We start from the raw sequence: 19,909 nt of genomic DNA, 5'->3' as shown, positions 1-19,909 counted from the left end.
TGTATGTGTTTTAAAAATTAATATATTTTATAAACATTTAACTAAATATATACTTATATGTAATAAATTATATAAGCTATCAAACTATAAATAAAAAATTTAAAAAAAATGATATAAATATGTCATCAGAATTATTTTTTATATAATTAAAATTTGGACTGTAATTCTCTAAGCTCTAATTCTTGGATTCATAGTTACTTCGTTATCGCTCATTTTATAAAGCTTCTTATAACCTTTACATAAAATACAAGTTGTGGAATATATCTGAAATGCTAAGCAAATTATTTCTACAAAAATTTCATGAAAAAAGATTGTTTAAAAAAGTCAAATTGCTTTTCAAAAATTCAACTGTTAAACTCAACTACCATCTGAGTTAAATCTATTTTTGTAGCTGCTGTCCGGCAACCAGGCTGAACATCCATTTATAGTTGACCAACTCGTTGCATTTTTACGCTTAACGGCACTGTGACACTTTTTTGTCACAATTTCACAAGTCTGGCTGCCGGACGAGGTTGAGTTGGGTTGTTTAAAAAAGTTGTATTCGTCCAGTAGTCCGTTGGCTGCGTCAGTCATGTGCAGGCGTCGTTAGATGTGTGTGTGTGTGTGTCTACTGTAATGGAGTTAGCTGTGCAACACGCTAATTGCTGTCACCTACAGCCGAAAACGCTGCAAGGTATGCAACACAATTTTACATCTTGGTTTAGTGAGCTTAGCATTTTTGCTGACTGTACTCAAAAATGTTGTGCGCTTGTTGGACGCCAGCCAAAAGCCAGCATGGCAGGAGTGTGTGTGTGGGCTCAAATGGCAAAGACGAACGTTGACAATGGCGACACACACACACATACTCGCAGAGACAGCGACGTAGCTGGTTTCCGTTTGTGCGCGCGCGGAAGTCGTCGCCATCTTGCATTGGTCATCCTGCGCCCACTCGCCGCAGCATCGAGGCAGAAATTATGGCAGCATTTGCCACAAATCGTGCGTGTAAAGTGATGTCATTGCTACCGACCGACCGACCGATCGACCGACCGCATGCGTCAGCGTTTTTCGCCATGCCCTGTGTGTGATGCAATAATTGTGCATCTCAGCCGAAAACGGCAAACTTCTCTCATTGTGTATCTATAAATGTATCTGTGACTGCAACTGTCGCTCTACCTATGTCTGCATGTGCATGTGGTTTGTGCATATAAGTTAAAATAAATAATTTTTCTTATTTTTATTTTCACATGTGATCAGGTCGATCCCAGATTTTAGACTAATTTTTCCTTAAAATTATTGTACCCTAGCTAGCTAAAGTCCGAGTTGATGGCGGCAGCGCTGCTGATGACTCTCGCGACATCGTCTGCATTCAGCGACCCGCTGCTGAACTTCGGTACTTTCGCGCTATTGCAGCGGTTCTTGATCGAAGAGAGAGTTGCGCGCCAAATTTGTTGTTAGCAATTGCAAGCTGCTGAGCTTCGGTACTTTCGCGCTATTGCAGCGGTTCTTGACCGAAGAGAGAGTTGCGCGCCAAATTTGTTGTTAGCAATTGCAAGCTGCTGAGCTTCGGTACTTTCGCGCTATTGCAGCGGTTCTTGACCGAAGAGAGAGTTGCGCGCCAAATTTGTTGTTAGCAATTGCAAGCTGCTGAACTTCGGTACTCTCGCGCTATTGCAGCGATTCTTGACCTCAGAGATAGAGATGCGCGCCAACTTTGTTGGGTATTCCAGGCTGCGGAATTGTGTAACAACTTTGTTGTTAACTCTTCCCTCTTTAAATCCGACTTGTCCCCAAGTTGATATCGCAAATGACCGTGTTCGATTGACGATAGGCAATCCCTTGTCTTCCGAGGTAGCCAGCAGCGGATGGTCGATTCGGTATTGTCGATCTGCTGAGTCCCTCTGATGAGTTTCGTAGTTTCGTGTTGCTATAGTTGCAGTAAGTCCTGGTACCCTGAACTAGCTTTGATTACAATTGGTATCGCTTAAATTAACAATTCTTTTCTTAAGGCATACGGTAATATTAATAATGGCTTACGACTATTCGATATTTCGTACAAATTTTTTTTTATTTTTATTTTTATTTTTATTTATTTATTTATTTTTTTTTTTTTTTTTTTTTTTTTTTTTTTTTTTAAATTCATTTTGCTTTAGGTGAATTATCTCGTTATATTGCGTAAGATAGAACGTTAGCGAACTCAAGCATTTTCTCTATGGATAATGAGTTAGGTTTTGACGTAAACATGAACTGACTCGTATGATCGTCAGCCATTTGAGGGAAAAGAATCATTGGTTTTTTATATTACTTTTATGGACTATTTTTCCCGATTCAGTTAGTATAGTAGTACCCCTGTCTTCCTTCACCGTCTCTTTCTTATACCTAGCTGTTAGCTTAGACCCTAAGCGTGTGTTTTGTCTGACAAAGATTTCCTGACCGATATTGTAGTCTTGTAATTTTTTACGTTGTTTGTTATGATGCTCCAAGTCTGTTGCCTGTTTTGTTCTGATTCTTTCTATGTTGTTCTGTCTGGATCTTTCGTAACATTCCGGGTCTGTTGTAATATTCCTTCCAAAAAATACATCCAAAGGTCTCTTATTGGTAACTGAATGTATCGATGAGTTATACTCATATACTGCTCTATCCAGTAGTTCCTTAAAATTGTTCTGCTTCCGGTTATTTTTTAAGCACCTCATTATTTCGGATAAGGTGGAATGGAATCTTTCCACTTGTCCGTTAACTGAACTTTTGTAAGGGGGAGCTTTATAGATTTGGATATCTAACTGATCCTTAAGCATGAAGGTTATGGTTTCCGAATTCAGCGACTTTTCGTTGTCCATCACAATACACTTTGGTACTCCGTAATAGAATACTAAATCGTGTAATGGTTCTTTAATATCCTGGATAGCTTTTGATTTGATAATTTTGGCCTGAGCTAATTTTGAGAATTTATCTAGTGCTGTTAGTACCAATACTTTTTCCGTTGAGTAAATGTCTACATGGATGATTTGTCCTGGATACTGTGGAATAGGGGTTTCTTTTAGTTCTGGGTTCGTAGGGTGTCTATCGTACTTTTGTTCTTTACATATCCTGCACTGTTTGACAAGATTCGTGATTTTCTCCTTCATTTTGGGGAAGTAACATTTTTCCGAAAGTTGTGCCTTATTTTCTGCTATGCCACGATGGGCCCTACTGTGTTCTTTAAGTATTTCTTCTTCCTGTTCGATGTCTGTTAAAATGTCTTTTACATGTAATGACGTGAATCTGATTTTATAGTTTTTGAAGTGTAAAGGATAGATCTTTTGTATTACTAACATTATATCTTCTGATGTTATGATTCCGTTTAAAACTGATGGATTTAAATATTTTTTTAAGATGTCCAGTATGTCCTTTTCGTTATAGTTTGGTTGTTGAATCGTATGCCTATGGAATGTTGGGAATGGGATATCGAAATTGTAGCTGGTTAAGTCATTTTTCTTGATGAAGATTTGATTTTTGAATGCATTAATCGGGACTTCTATGCTGGGAATTAAATTATCTGCTGAACTTTCCGCACTATGCTGTGTTGACGCGACTGAATAGATCTGGCTAGGTCTTGATAACGCATCTGCGACTACGTTACTTTTACCCGGCTTGTACAGCAATTCGTAATTGTATTCCTCCAGGTATGCTTTCCATCTTTTTACTCTGGAATTTCCATTCCAGCTACTAAGCGAATAAGTAAGAGGTTGGTGATCAGTGTAGATTTTAACTTTTGATCTACCGTATAGGTAGTTTCTGAGGGCTTTTAATGCCCAAATTATGGCTAACATTTCTTTCTCGTTAGTGGCGTAATTTTCTTCTGCTTTGGAAAGCGTTCTAGAGAGAAAGGAAATTGGTCTGTCACCTTGGGATAGTACTGCGCCTATGGCGAAATCGGAGGCATCTGTTGTTAGTTGGAATTCCTTGTTGAAATCAGGGAATTGAAGAATAACTTCATCGGACACTAGTGAGTTCTTGACTTTGTTAAAAGCTTCTATTGCCTCTTGGTTCATATTAATAATTTTTTTCTTTGAATTGTTTTTGGACACTCGTCCATCTTCCCCTCTTAAAAGGGAGCTAAGGGGTTTAGCTAACTTAGCAAAATCCCTTATGAACCTTCTATAGTACCCTGCTAGTCCTAAAAATGCTCTTAAATCCTTTAAAGTTCTGGGTTGTGGGTAATTGGCTATTGCTAGTACTTTGTTTGGGTTTGTTTCGATACCTTGGCCAGAAATAACGAACCCTAAAAATTCTACTTTGTTTTTGTAAAACTCGCATTTGTCCAATTGGCATTTCATGTTGGCATCTTGCAGAGTTTGGAAAATTGTTTGAAGATTTTTTGTATGTGATTCCCTATCCTTGCTAAAAATAATAATATCGTCGATGTAAATATAACAGATTTTCCCGATGTGTTCTCTGAGAATATCATCGAGCGCACGTTGGAAAATAGATGGTGCGTTTTTTAAGCCGAATGGGAGTCGTGTAAACTCGTATTTCCCGTTGTTCACGGAGAAGGCTGTTTTCGGTATATCAGACGTTTTTAGCGGAATTTGATGAAATCCACTCTTAAGGTCGAGGACAGAAAAGAGTTTATTATTTCCGAGTTGGGCTAATACCTCGTTAATCTCGGGGATGGGGTATTTGTCTGCTATAGTGGCTTTATTGAGTTTTCTATAGTCTATTACCATTCGAAATTTCCTTTCACCGGATGCATCTAGTTTCTTAGGAACTATCCATACTGGTGAGTTGTAAGGTGACCGTGAAGGTCGAATAATGCCATTATCTAGCAGCTCTTGAACTTGACTATTCACTTCATCTTTCAGGGACATCGGATATTGGTAAAATTTTGAATATATTGGGGAATCGGTAGAGGTTCTTATTTCTGCTTCAACATTCGTAGCGTAGGTTAATTTTTCGTTTGGGTCCGCAAAAAGATTAGGATATTTCAGGATTAATTGGTCGAGGTCTAGTTTTTGTCTGTCGTCTAAATGTTCCGTCCTGGGTATGATTGTGTTAACTGCTTCGTATTTTTTTTCTTTTATCTGTATCTTTTTTTCTCCTTTAATTGTCATTACTTTGTTTGCTACGTCGATTACTGCTTCTAAATCTTTAAGGCTATCGTTGCCAAGAATGGCATCAAATGATTTTAGAGTTGGTAAAAGAAAAAACTTAATGTTACATTCTGGATAATTGAATAAATTGGCAAGTTTGTGGTGTGTTATTTCAATACTACCTCCTACAGTTATTGCTTTAAAAGGTGTTTCGTTAGGTTTTGGATTTGTAACATGCTTCGGCTGTATATAGTTTCTGTTTGAACCAGTATCGATAAGAATTTTGAAAATTTTGTGACCCCCCACTCGACATTCGAAATAGGGTAGCGAGGAGTCGCTCATTCTAAAAAATTCAAGTCTGTATTGGAGTATTGTGTGGTTTCTGGTTCGCTGTTTGCGTTCGCTTTCTCAATATACCCTGCCAAGCTCATGTCATATTCCTCCTGGTTGTTGATTTCTATCATTGCCTGCTCGTATCTTTCATAATCAGTCATGGTGGCGTAAGCCTCGGCATAGCCTTGTTCATTTTGTCCCTGACATTCTGCTCCCTCAGTGTTAAAGAGTCTTTGTCTTTTCCCGTCTTGGTTTATGGGGAATGTTGGCCTCTTACCGATCTCAAACTGAGGTCTGTTCATATAGTTGACCATCTTAGTTTGCATACTACGGTCGACGTCCATTGGTTCTGCTGGCTTGACAGCAGTCGGACGGGCTGGGGCTATTGGTTGGGTCTGGGTGGGTTGCGGCCAATATTGTTGTTGGCGACCAAATTGGTTTGGTGGTCTTTGAAATTGAACGGGCTGTACCTGGTTATAGCTGTAGAATGGTCTGGGTTGTGATATTAGTCTACGAGGCGGAATTGGAGGTGGATTCTGAGATGGTAAATATGTTGGAAGTATGTAAGTTGGGTTGTTTGATGGAGCCGGTATGAACCTACGAGGTGCCGGAATTGGGTTTTGGTCTATGTTTCTGAATTTCGAGTTTTGCTGTCTATTGTTTGCGTGGGTTATCCTATAGGTTTGATTTTCTAATTTCAGACACAAATGCAAAGCTTGCGGCAGGTCAGTTGGTTCCTTGACGCCGAGAAGGCGTGGTAAATCACCACGTAGGCCTCTTATAAATGCATCTAATGCCCTATCCCTATATGATTTTGTCATAACAACCTCAGTTTGTCGGTCTAAATTCATACAACTAACCTTGTTGAGGATTAAAGATAGGTGTTTGTAAATATTTTGGTAAAATTCCTCAACTGTCTGTTGTCCGTTTTGTATCATAGTGGTTAGTTGGTACTCCAATGTACTTAAGTCGCGTTTGTCCGCAAAGTGTAGAGTAAGGCATCGAGCAATTGCCTCCCAGTTTAGGGGCATATTGTAAGAGTCTAGTACTTGGTCTGCATGTTGGGTTATTTTACTACGGATAGTTTGTAAGATACCAAAGTATTTAGGTGACCCTTTAATACTAGAGTACGCCTCTAGAATCCTATCTACCCCCTTTTTCCAGGAGCTAAACTCAGCTGGATCTCCTGAAAATTCTCTCATTCCTTTCACTATGTCCGGTACGCGGTCTAAGTCTGCAGTATTGCCTCTAGAGTCGGGATCTATGCTATAGGCGGCTGCCTCAGCAAAATCGCTAGCATTGCTGTTACCACTCATGTTGCTTAAAATTGTTGCCAATCTATCGTTGATTATTCTGTCTATATAGTTTTCGATGGAATTTGTTTCACCACTACTATAATTTTGATTCATCGTCTGTCTACTTGCTGTTCGTTGCTGCTGTCTCTGGTTGTATTCGTCGTTATTGGCGTTGGTTGGTGCTGAAGTCGGAAATTCGTCCGTGTCAACTGTATTAAGTACTGCGGGTCGTAATAGATTATTCGGGTTGGCCATGGTTAGTTAATTTTTTGTAAGTAAAAGTGAATATGTTTATAGATAGAGTGTGATATTGAAGAAATGCTTGGAATATTTAAAAAAAAATGTTGTAGTGTAAAATTGTAAAAGCAAAATGAATTTTATGTATTATATAAAATTGTGAAAGTTTTTGCAGCGCGTTTGTGTTCTACTGTTTCTTATTTTTTTGTTTTAGGTTACACTGCGCAGCTACAAGCACGGCACACTAAGCTTATATTTGTAACTAGTTTTTGATTTGATTCGCTGTTTCTTTTTTTAATTTTAATTTTGTATTAATTATTTCACTTAAATATTTTTTCCAATTTACCTTAACTTAATCAGTAATTTTACTTATTAATTTTCTTAACTTATATTTCTAACTAGTTTTTGATTTGATTCGTTTTTTTTTTTTTTTTTTTTTTTTTTTAATTTTTTTTCAATTTACTTTAACTTAATCACTAATTTTCTTTATCTTACAAAACTATTGTTGGTGCGTGCTCCATCTCCGATGATGCCGAATTTATCCCTTTTGGTTTCCCCTACTCGCGGTTCGGCTGTTCATACGTTAATCCAAGACGTGCTCTGCGAACGGATCATACAAAGCGTGAGCCCACGTTGCACAAACTGTGGCTGCTATCCGGTTTTGACCTTTTCGTGATTAAACGCACTTAGAAACGTTTTGTTCTGTCGTGGTTTATTCGTGGCCGATTCGCGTACTTAGATGACTTTTTGCACTGTTGTATCGCGATCGGTCCCTGCTCGGGCGCCAGTTAAAATAAATAATTTTTCTTATTTTTATTTTCACATGTGATCAGGTCGATCCCAGATTTTAGACTAATTTTTCCTTAAAATTATTGTACCCTAGCTAGCTAAAGTCCGAGTTGATGGCGGCAGCGCTGCTGATGACTCTCGCGACATCGTCTGCATTCAGCGACCCGCTGCTGAACTTCGGTACTTTCGCGCTATTGCAGCGGTTCTTGATCGAAGAGAGAGTTGCGCGCCAAATTTGTTGTTAGCAATTGCAAGCTGCTGAGCTTCGGTACTTTCGCGCTATTGCAGCGGTTCTTGACCGAAGAGAGAGTTGCGCGCCAAATTTGTTGTTAGCAATTGCAAGCTGCTGAGCTTCGGTACTTTCGCGCTATTGCAGCGGTTCTTGACCGAAGAGAGAGTTGCGCGCCAAATTTGTTGTTAGCAATTGCAAGCTGCTGAGCTTCGGTACTTTCGCGCTATTGCAGCGGTTCTTGACCGAAGAGAGAGTTGCGCGCCAAATTTGTTGTTAGCAATTGCAAGCTGCTGAACTTCGGTACTCTCGCGCTATTGCAGCGATTCTTGACCTCAGAGATAGAGATGCGCGCCAACTTTGTTGGGTATTCCAGGCTGCGGAATTGTGTAACAACTTTGTTGTTAACTTATATATATCTATTGCCGGGCATCAATACTGATGTCATCTGCAACTGGCAAGCGGCCCACGACACGTTAATATTTGACAATTTAGCGCCAGCTTAGGAAATCATTTTGTCAAACGTTCACCTTTGCATATTTCATGCAAAACCATAAAAAAAGAAAACCGAGCAGCGGTGCGCATGTTTATCTTGGGGAGCAGGCCACATCGAGCAAGGGCAACAACCGCCACTTGCTGTTTTCATTTCATAAAATTGAGCACTTTGTGCGTCTTGTCATGAATTTTTGAAGAACGCAAAGCGGCGACATCTTATATCTTTCTTATATTTTCCTTCTTTTACTTTTTGTTTGGTCTGTTTTCATGCTCTGTTGCATGAAGCCAAATGAGTAGATTGTGTGCGTCTAAATATATTTTTAACTTGAATAGGTACATTCCATAAAATCAAAGTCTTTCTCTTTCATAATGTTGAGGCTGAATAACAGATAGTTTATAAAAAATCAAAATTTATATATTCATCTTTATAATTTATACTCAAGAAATTCAAATGAAAAAGTACATAAAATGTAGTTTTCCATTCTAAGACTATATTCAAACGAAATTTATTAAAGCATAAGAATAAAATATAAAAATATGTACAATAATTTGAATTTTTTATTTATTTAAAATTATTTACCATTTATTATTTCTTAATTAAAATTTAATTTCGAAAATTCTTAGAAATATGTTAACGTAATATTCAACAAAGCTTGCGATTATCAGCCAAACAGAGTATTGCGCAGTTGTTTGTTTTTTCAGTTATTGAAATTTTTCATACTTTGTATTTTGATATGCACTGTTTCATCAACAACTTGTTTTGCTTTTTGTTGTTGTTTTATTTATGGCCTCTCTAGTTATTTATGTTACAGAGCACAGCATTTAAGATAATTAATTTAGGCAATTACATCTGTCTCCAGTCTCTCCAGACGCTGCAGATTCATGTGTTAAATTTAAGCTCAGCTCGAATTTCCATTATCGCAAAAAATTTAAAAAATTTAATAATTTAAAACAACTTAAAGAATTAATACAAGTCCATTGTGCAGAAAATTTCTCAAGTTTCCACAGCACGCGCAGCACTTAATGCTACTCACATCAAATGGAGCTGACAAAGTTTTTGTTACACAAAATTGTCTCAAAATGTCAAATGCTTTTTGTTACATAAAAATGTAATTATAATTTTCGCAATTTGATTACACGCTTAAGGGTTGGCAAGCATTAAAATAACACCTTTCAGATTGTATTGCATAAACGTAGCAAATTTTTGTTCTGAAAAAGATGAAAATGTTCGCATTTCTCGTTGTTGCTTTAAATAAAAGTAGACAGTAAAGTGCGACACTGAATTAACACGATTAAAATGTGAACTTTTTAAAAGGGAATATAAAAGTGAATATGAAAATTATATTTTGCTATGAGACTGCAATGTCGAGTAATGCAATATAATGCAAGTAAATTAAAAAATGTGCTAATTACATTCAGTTGCTCAAAATAATATGATTAAGGCCCTTCACATATATAAATATATACATCTATGCAAATCGAATGATTTAATAATTTTTCCAATGTCAAAGGTTTTAAAATACGTTCAATACATTCGACTTCTCAGCACACCATACTCTAAACGTCAAGTTGAAGCCAATTAACCTTTGTCCTGTTGCCCTTCGTTTTGTTTCGAGTGTTGATCAACTCGCAACGAGTAGTTTTTTCTCTTAAGTAAACGAAAAATATTTTAAAAAGTATGGATAATAAATGTCGTCCATATTTGGCTGTATTTCCCAAGGACGAATTGCCAGTGCTAATAAAAAATGCTAAAGATTTTACAAGGTATGCTAACGAATGTTAAAAAGAAATAAAAGATTCCAACGAGCAGAATTTTCTTTACATAAGATGAGCAGATATGGCATATGAAAAACTTTATCAGTAAATTTAATAATACTCTTTCATGTTATCATTGCAGTGATCTTGAGCCACTGCTGCACATTATGCCAAAGGCATTTGCCAATCATAGGACCGACAAATTGCAGCACAAGATCTGCCAACGAAAGTGCGCAGAGAACAAAAAGTGTACCAAAAAATGCATGGAGCAAAAGGAGGGACGTAAAAAAGAAGTAGTATTGGTGGACAAGGTTGAGTCGAAGTTGGCTCCAATAATAAGATCGCTCGAGCGTGGAGAGGACCCGGACACAATTGTAATGGTCGAGTATCGAGAATTCGCTTGCTCTGGCATTGTGCTGGGCAGTTACTCGGTGTTCTTCAGAAAATTTCGGGGTCACACTATGATCGACTTGCGCCGTGGCCCGATGACGGCCGACACGTTTGAGCAGATATACAAGTGGATGGTCAAGCCGTATTATAAATTTCAGCCAAGTGATGTGGTGCGCGTTATACGCGCTGCCAGCTTTTTGGAGATCACGGAACTGCTGAATGAGTGCTACGGCATGCTCGACAGCGATCTCTTTCGGGATTTTTGGGCCATTGACATCATGAACAAATCACGGCATTTTAATGAGCTATTTCAGATCAATCAGGCAATGGCTTTTCGCATATCGACGTCAACGCTGATTCTGCTTTGCAGCCAGGAGTTTCTGAACTTCAACGAGATGCAGATCTGTGCACTGCTTAGTTCCAGCTCGTTGGCAGTCAACGCAGAAAGTGAGGTGGGTCATCCACAATAAGTAACAATTGACTTTAATAATTTCTCCTCTACTTAGCTGCTTTTCGGTGTTTTGCACTGGCTAAACGTAGACTGGCCCGCTCGAAAGCACTGCGTGTTGAGTGTGCTCAAGAATATCCGCTTTGCTTATTTGTCACCTAAGATCCTTTGTAGTTTCAATGCCGGCCCAATCGGTCCGTTCGGCCAAGTACTGGATGAATTCATGAGCCTGCCGGAAAGTAAACAGCTAATCGAGGATGGCATCTTCTACAGCGCCTTGGTCATCACACTGAGTGGTGATACCAGCAAGCTTCACGACTTGCCCGAAGCCAAAAAGGAGCTGATGTTGCCACGCCGCTGGGTCCAAGATAGCCGCTGCCTGTACCATCGACCAGTAACCAAACAATGCCCAAATATGCGCTCAATTAGCTATGAGGAATTCGCCGCTTACTCTGAGACACTCCAGGAAAGTGATATTGAATACGAGCGACATTTTATATATCCAAATGATGACGATCTCAGTGAATCTTCTTCCACAAAATCGTCTAAGTTATCCGAAGCAGAAAAGATCAGTCAATGCAAGGTGTCCAAACCTGTATGGAGCACTGAATCCTTATCGCATTGGGTCCGTTCCCAATGCGCTCCAGAATACCAAATGGAAGACATTTTGATTTCTTCAATCAGCTCAGGCGCTGACGCTATCTTTAGTCCCAAAATCCAGGCCCAAGCAGAGGAAGCATCTGCACACTGGCAAGAGGCTCTAAAAGATTTTAAGCCCTCGGAAATCTGGCAGGAATGGGAGACAACTTTAATGGATGAAAACATCTAAGTGTCAATTAAATAAAATAAAAATAAAGAATTTTTAAAATTCAATAAAATATAATTTTAATGAAGAGAAATTGTGTACAAACAGAAATTTCGTTAAGCTCCAAATACATCACAATAATTAAAAACTAGAATTTTAGCTTAAGTTGGTTATCCCATGTGAGGCGTTAAGGTACTAGGTGTTAAGTGTTGCGGCGCATGTTCTGACACCTGAGTGCGGCTACCTTAAACCTTAAACGCTGCTTGATACTTGGGTTGACTTGCCGCAACACAAACACACGCGCACACACACACAAACCCACAGTCACTGACACACACACAATACCTTCAGCACACATTCAACACTCGCCTAAACAAGTGCCCGCCACATGCTCGTATATCAAAAAAGGTAAGCGCGTTGAATTTTCCATTAGGTTGAAAAGCATTTTCGGCACACGTGGGCGGTTTTCTTTTTTCAACGTTGGCACATCATACATATTGGCAACTGTGGCGTATGCGTAATATTTTAGGTAAATAACAGGCGTCGAGTTTGGCTGGTTTCTAAGTGCCGCATGTAAACATACACAAAAAAAAACAAATGTACTTAGTCAGCATTTTGCTTATTGGCCCAAAAAAAAAAAAAGAAAAAAAGGTTGACAACTGAGGCGGCAATTGCAAGAAACTTCGGGTCCCACATGTGGTATGCGTAATGTTTGAGACTGTTTGCTATACCCAAACTCAATTAGCCAGTAAGCCCGAAAGGACAACAATTCGACAGGCCTCAATCAATACAGTCTATCATCCAAGAGCTGGCATTGCATAAACTTAACAAAGTTTCTGTACCGGAAAAAGTTCTTTGAAATGTATGCTTATTGTTGAAAATTGAATTGACTTTTAGACGTTGGCAAAAGTTCTGCTTAGTCTCGATAAGTCCAGAGCTTCAGTGAAATAAGGTCTATGCAGGCATCAGACGAGTTACAGATTAAAGCATAACTCTGGAAAGTTAACAGAGAATTTTACTGAATACCTTTTAGCTTAACAAATTTGAGGCTTTTGATTAGACAGGTCTAAGATGAATATTTACTGTAGTTTCCTTTAAACTATAATTTAAGAGTTATTAGGTTTGTGGTAAAAACACGCGTCTTTGACTTAAAAATCATTTATAAATAATTGCAGTTGGTGCCTAAAATAAATAAATATTTAGTCGTTCAATATCAATTATGGATTGTTAAAGAGGGAAACTTACCTTGTAACTTTAGATATACCTGTGGATAGCTGCTTAACCCTCGACTTCAAATCAATAAAAGCAAAACATTTTAATGAGTCAGAATAATAAAAAAAGTTCTATAAGTCACCCACTCAATAGGTGAACCTGTTTAACGTTTAGCTCGTCTCTATTGATTATTTCATTGCACTGGCTTAAAAATAAGTTTGTAACTAATTGGCCAACTTAGTAAGTCAATTGCAAAGCACTTCAGCACTTAATTGCAACGATTAACTTCCAGCAATTTACTCTCGTATTTCACTTACAAGAAGTCTGCAGAACATAGCAACTTAAGTTATGGCTTAAGCAATTTAGTTCGTTTAATTAAACAACTTAAAAAGAATATCTATAAATAAATAATTATATAAATATGTTGTATAATTAAATGGAAATATCATAAATGTAAAAAAATACGTTGATAAGTCCCTAAGACACGCACTGCTGGCTAACATAAAAACAAAGGTTAATACCAAAGGGTTAACAATGCCAAAATGAAAATTAGTTAAAATAACTGTTTTCCATTATTATATGCGTTGCCTTTTGCTTTGTTCTGCTTTCTTAAAGGCTTTACAATTTGCATACGTTGAGGATTCGTGGAATACATTGGCCTTAAATGCACATAACCTTTTTATAGGGCTCAATTTAAGGCTGATTTTATGAGCGCAACGCTCGCGCCTGTCGCCTCCCTTTTGCTCGTTATGCGCATGCATTTATGTTAGACTCAAACACATTTCGTATATTTCGCATAATTCTTACACTTCACTCATTTTCGGGGCGCTAAACGCGTCTGTGCACTAATTAAATTTGCGTACGTCTAAAAGCAGGCGGTGCTATGTGCCTTTATTTTATTAATGCAGGCATATGCGAGGTGCGATTGATCAGTTGCTGAGAATACATAAATGAATATATAATATATTAGTATATTATTAAATGAAATGGACTCAGCTGGATAAACAATAGCTCATTATATTTTGTTTTTATTGATTACATTAAAATTATGTTTATTAATTATGTTTATGTTATGATGTTTATGTTTATTATGATGTTTACACTGATGTCACACTTACAAGTTTACTAAGTTACAAATTTCAAATTCTAAAAATCTTTAAAAATGTATTGAATTTTTAACTTATATACCTTGTGGTGAGATTAAAGTAGCGAATATTTTATCAAAGTTGTTTTTTCCGTATTATTTATAGTAATTAGTTCGTTTATATCGTTTATCCAATTCAGCTCGCACTTAATCTAGCTACCACTAACAACAGGCGAAAGCAGAAAAGATTATATAAAATAAAAATACAAAAATATAAATATAAAAAAAAAATATTATAAAATAAAAAAAATATAATTAAGCTGTATATGCTAGCTTATAGCTTATTTTAAGTTAAATGCGACATAGAATCTAAGACAATAAGCTATAACAAAATGAGCTGAAAAATGATTTTAAATTAAGAATAATTCTAATTGTCTCATTTGACCATTTGCTGCTTCTTTAAATGCCAAGCAGTCTAGAGTTGGCAACAAGCTCGATTAATTTCTTAGCCATACCTCGTATGCCTTGAAGCTTGACAGTGGTGTGTGTGTGGGTGTATGTGTGTGCATGTGGCATACTTTTAGAGTGGCAGCGCATGGCCATAAATCAGCGATGCCGCCGCCAGCCGCTGTTAAATCAAAGCACAAAACCAAACTGACATGCATTATATATTTATATATCAGTGCTCCGGTTAGCAAGTCGACTGCACGCACACACTCAGACTCAAGCACACACACAAGTAAGCAAGGTGCCCCACAGATATATGCAAACATTTAGCAAACTTGTATATCGCATTTTTGCTTTATTATTGCGACTTTTTTATGAGTTTTGATGCGGCTTTAAAATGTCATAAATGTTAAAAACAAATACGTTGATAAATCCTCAAAGCACACAATGTTGGCTAAGGTAAAAACAAAGAAGGGTCACACCAATGGGTTAACATGGCCCAACGCCCAACGCCGAACGCCCAACGCCCTGAGCCCAGTGCCTCGCGCATCTGCACTGACATGGGAGGCCCAGCTCTCAGCCTGAGAGCCATATCAGCACGCATTGATGCACATCATCAATTTTTAACGAGCTACTTTTACGTGGCCCGCCCACTCAAACACAGACCCATGACGTAATCGCTGGCTGCTGATTGTACCTATTGGATATGTACATATATATACGTTCATACACACATATAGCCTACAAATGTATCTATCGACATAAATACACACGCGCTTATGTATATAAGATCACATAACATGATATCATGCATGCGCTGAGGTTTAACGGCGCGACACTCATAACACCCGAACCGCATTTGCAAAATACATCAAAGTCCAATGTGTGCATCAAGCGACAAATAAGTCCATTTCAATCGAAAGGTAACGTTGTGCATTTGTGTGGTAATGGATGTTGAGCCTGGCAATGCAAACATTGAATAGCTCAGCTGCAAGATATCAAAGAAGACGTCAGTTTAATTTAATGTACAATTATTAGCATCTAAAATTTAGGTACAAACACAAATTCGAACGCATTCACAGATGAAATGCGTTTCATTATTTAGAAAATATTTTCACTGAAAAAAGAAGACGCCACTAACATAACAATCATATCTTTCATTATTCATCTTATTACCTTGATGCACTATTCAATATAATCATTATTCCATATCTTTCAACTTCTATCAAATACTTTACATCAACTACTATGTTATGTCATATAATTTAAAAAATGAAATTGCCAAGTTTTTTAATAACAGTGGCTAGCATTGTCCTTAGCAAAGAATGTAGACCGCTCTTGAATACAATTAAAACTTTGAAAGTAATTCTTTATGAAAAGGCATACACAAACACGCCTCATTTGGATTCCAAGGTCAGGCATTTGAATAGACTCAAGATGAGCATTTACAATGTGCTTTGTAAAAAATGTTTCAGTTCAACTGAAAAGTTTTCATAATGGACAATAAGAACGGCAGCAGCAACGGTGCATGGGGAAAACTTCACTCATACAGCTGCAACTTTTTGTGGAAGTTGTATAAGCGGCTTTGTAAGCATAAATTTTAATGCAACAGCAACAGCAACCGCAAGGAGCATGTTGAAATGCTTGTTGACTGTTGCCGTGTTTCCCTGTTACCGTTGTTGCTGCTGTTTTACCACTGCGAGCTAAACCATCGTCGCATATGCAAATGACTTGTAAGTGGGCCGGGCAGTAAGAGAGAAAGAGCGCAGCAACAGCAGCAGCTGAAGCAGCAGCAGAAGCAGCAGCTGAGGTAGCTCTGAGTTTGCAGCACAGAGCAGCCGCGACATCCAGGTAAATACCCCAAGCTATTAGCTAGCTATGCCAGGCTTTTATTCACGCCCCCATACACTCACAAACACAAAGGTTAAAAGTTACCTTTTATGCTGAGAGAACTTTCTAGCTACTATGAGCGCAAAACTTTACTATTTATATTTGCCCATACTTTCCAGCTCAGACATAAGAAAGAATGAAAGTAACATCACTTTAGACAGCCAGCACAAAGTGCGTCCGTTAATTAAGTTGCAAAGCCCACGCGGCGTATGAGTGATGTTTCTATGTGGGCAAACGTTGCAGTTGCAGAATGAAAAAAAATTAAAGAGTGTAAATTAAATTGAAAAGCGAAGAAAATTGGAAAGTTTTCCAATTTGCATATTACAATAGACAGGCCAGAGAAATCATTGTATTACTACATATTTATATATTTATGTTTTGATTAATGCTTTAGCATGGGCAAATTTCATTTTAAGCGACGCACATTTGCCTGTGAGTGTCCTGTGCAGAAAATTGAAAATTTATTATAAGCGCACGCTGTCCTGTATGTCCTATATACAATGTATCAACGCATGCATAAAGCACATACAATAAATTTTCATTTGTGTAACCAAACAGCAGCAGAAGTGGCAGCACGGGCAGCCGAGCCATAAGAGGCTCATGGGGAGTCGGCAAGAAAGCAAGTTGATTGAATTGACACGACAGCCGTACTCCCAATCCAATTCAGGCAGAAAAAAGAAGGAATATTATAAAAAAAAAAAAAAAAACTACTCAGCAGTACACACACGCACACCCGTGCAGTGTCTCTTTGGCTTCTTGAAACACACCCACCTGCTCACTCTCACCTTTGATATTTACGCTTGCTGCGGCAGCAAACCTGCAAAATTGAATGAAAATATTAAAAAAATATAAAAGAATACAAAAAAAGTATATAACACATATGTGTATATATATATACATATATATATATAAATATATATATTCTTTTATATATATATATAATTGAATTTTACTGCGCATTTTTCATTTATTTGTTAATAATTTCATTTATGAGCAAGCGGCGCAAACTTAAAAATGCGTAAAAGGCGTCCAAATTTTATTACGCGCTGACATTTAAAATGGCCCGTTTCCTTCACTCCGCCTGCTAACAGGCAACAGTTTTTGCTCGACGCTTGTTTGTGCTCCTTTCACTTTTCTGTTTGGCCTTTTATGCTCGTTCGCGTAATAAAACGAGTATATTCGATTGTACTATAGCTTCTACCAAGCATATATATTTTCTATAGATTTGATTAAAGAGTTAAAAATAATGCATGAAAATAAAAAATATATTAGGCTGCAATCTATTTGTATGTTTAATCGAGGCAAATTATGTCAACAAATCCATAACTTAAAGCGCTCACAATTATCTAAATATTCACAAGGATTCTCTGCTTATTTAGGGAGTTTTCTAATCATTATTTATTAATTGCTAAAGCTCTTTTAAAACTGTGGACGAGCATTGTCAAGTCCTTTGCAACAGACTTGTAAATTTGGTAACTTTTCTTTCGTTTGCTGTTATTCTTTTGTTGCCTTTTGTTGCTCCAACAATTGGGCCCGAAGCGTTGACTTTCCTGAATGCTGCTTAAATTGAGGAGTTACTTATAATATATTTTCAAAGTTTAGCTCAGTTAAGTGTAAGAAAAAAGTCGAAACACCACAACAAACCTGTTGCAGCGCACTCAGGCAAACATCAGACAATCCCCAAGCAATTTGATGAGGCCCACTCTTTATATATATATATATATTATCTCCCAGGGGCTACCTTTATTCAGCAGCTCTTCCATTCTTTTGGCTGGCTCGATGCTCATTAATTTTATCAAGTGTCGCGGCTATATACATGACCATATCAAATGGTTTTCAGCATGCAAGGCGACAACCACGTCGCCGCAGCTCTTGGCCCCCAACGTGAAAGGTCAACGTTGAGTAGGAGCTGACTGCACTTTAAACCTCCGCATCGTTCCGGCTGTGGTCGGGGCACGTGTGGCACATGCTGCTCGACAGCGAAGTGCTCAGGAGGAGGCGACACGACGAGCGAACGTGTGGCTGGTCTTGAGTTTTTGCGGTTAGCTTTACAGCCATCTGATGCACTTAAAGTAACGGTAAACATGTGCAAGATTTGCAAATCTGACAGATTTGCAAATCAGCAGCAACATGAAGTTAAAAGGTCGCCTGTTGTCGCAGTCACTTATCGCCACAAATGCCAAATCTACTGATAGCAAACAAAAAAAATAGCAAAGATAAGACGATTCCATTTAAGCAAATGCAGTCATTAACGTTATGATGAAAGGGGAAAAAGGTAAAAATCTATTTATTTGAATTAATATATATTTTCTGTTGAATCGGAAATTATTCAGACGATTCTCGTATTGCGACCCCATAGGGTTTTTCGCTTTGATTAAAAGTGTTCACGGCGCTAAGCAGAATCAGAACCAGAGGCGGACTTGACTAAGTAGCGAAAGAATAAACATGAATCGATGTCTGTATGCATGCTTTGCCTTATACTAATAGATTGCTATAAGGAGCATATACACAAGATAATCGCCTTACAGCCCCTAATAAGAGATACCCTGTACCCTGTGTAGAGCTGCTGGTTCAATCACTCTTCCTTCGTTCATGCGGACGGATATGATATATACTAGATGGAATCAGTATATATATATATATATGTATACTCAGTCTCCTACACACATTCTCACAAAAAAATTATACTCCCTTAGTGGCTTCAGGGTATATGAGTAAAAGATTTTAAATACTTAATATCAAATTGTATGCAATCAATTCAAATTTATGCTTATTATTCAGCAGAATTAGTAAAGTTTTAGCAAGGCTTAAGTCGTGTAGGTGAACAGCAATAATAATAAATTATGATGGTTATGAATACAAAAAGCTCTCATTAGTTTTAATTAAATATGTATTAAACTATTTGCTTGAGGGCTTTACTTCTTTCAACTAACATTTAGAGCAAAAACTTAAATTTAAATGCCCAAAACTATTTAATCTGCTAGAGACTCGTGGTAAATTGTACTGCCAGTTGAACTGTTTTGTGTGTTTTCAGTTGTCAGCAGCCACAAGAATTCATTTATCAAGTGGCACTTACTTTACATTGTTCCTAAAACAATCACATAACTATGGCATTTTCATGCCACAGCAGGTTTTTACCTATGCTGTTTGGTGTACAAACACACACACATACACTGACAACATAAACTGCAAACAGGACACAAAGGCAATGGCAAAGGCTACCTTAGCGACTTTGTTGCAATGGCAGTACAAGTGACTGCTTGGGTTGGTTGACTGACTTTGACAGGGGGAATAGCAACAGGACTATAAATAAGATACGACCATGTGTTTCACTGCAACTGTGTTCATGTGTGTGTGCATAAAATTGAAAGAACTGTGTCACGCCTTTATTTGCTTATAAAACAGACCAGAAACAACGACAAGCTGTTGCTGTTATTGTTGTTATTATTGCAGCT

At 37.7% G+C, this 19,909-nt stretch overlaps 1 protein-coding gene across 1 annotated transcript; it reads left to right on the top strand.

Annotated features, from left to right (window-relative positions):
- Positions 1-10,006: 10,006 nt before the first annotated feature.
- On the top strand, positions 10,007-11,845 carry LOC111595428. The gene is made up of 3 exons (XM_023309151.2): positions 10,007-10,187; positions 10,321-11,020; positions 11,075-11,845. The coding sequence occupies exons 1-3, from the start codon at positions 10,102-10,104 to the stop codon at positions 11,843-11,845; spliced, it is 1,557 nt and encodes a 518-aa protein (XP_023164919.2). The 5' UTR covers positions 10,007-10,101.
- The last annotated feature ends 8,064 nt before the right edge of the window (positions 11,846-19,909 follow it).

Source organism: Drosophila hydei, unplaced genomic scaffold, assembly GCF_003285905.1.
Source record: "Drosophila hydei strain 15085-1641.00,03,60 unplaced genomic scaffold, DhydRS2 tig00000060-arrow-pilon, whole genome shotgun sequence".
Taxonomy (NCBI): domain Eukaryota; kingdom Metazoa; phylum Arthropoda; class Insecta; order Diptera; family Drosophilidae; genus Drosophila; species Drosophila hydei.
Note: the sequence above shows the minus strand (reverse complement) of the source record. Positions and strands in the feature narration are given on the sequence as shown.

Bases quoted from the DNA above. Each gene is read 5' to 3' on its own strand.
- LOC111595428 (XM_023309151.2), top strand. From the start codon at position 10,102: ATGGATAATAAATGTCGTCCATATTTGGCTGTATTTCCCAAGGACGAA. The intron at 10,188-10,320 runs GTATGCTAACGA...TTATCATTGCAG, and splicing joins AATGCTAAAGATTTTACAAG to TGATCTTGAGCCACTGCTGC. The intron at 11,021-11,074 runs GTGGGTCATCCA...TCCTCTACTTAG, and splicing joins CAGTCAACGCAGAAAGTGAG to CTGCTTTTCGGTGTTTTGCA.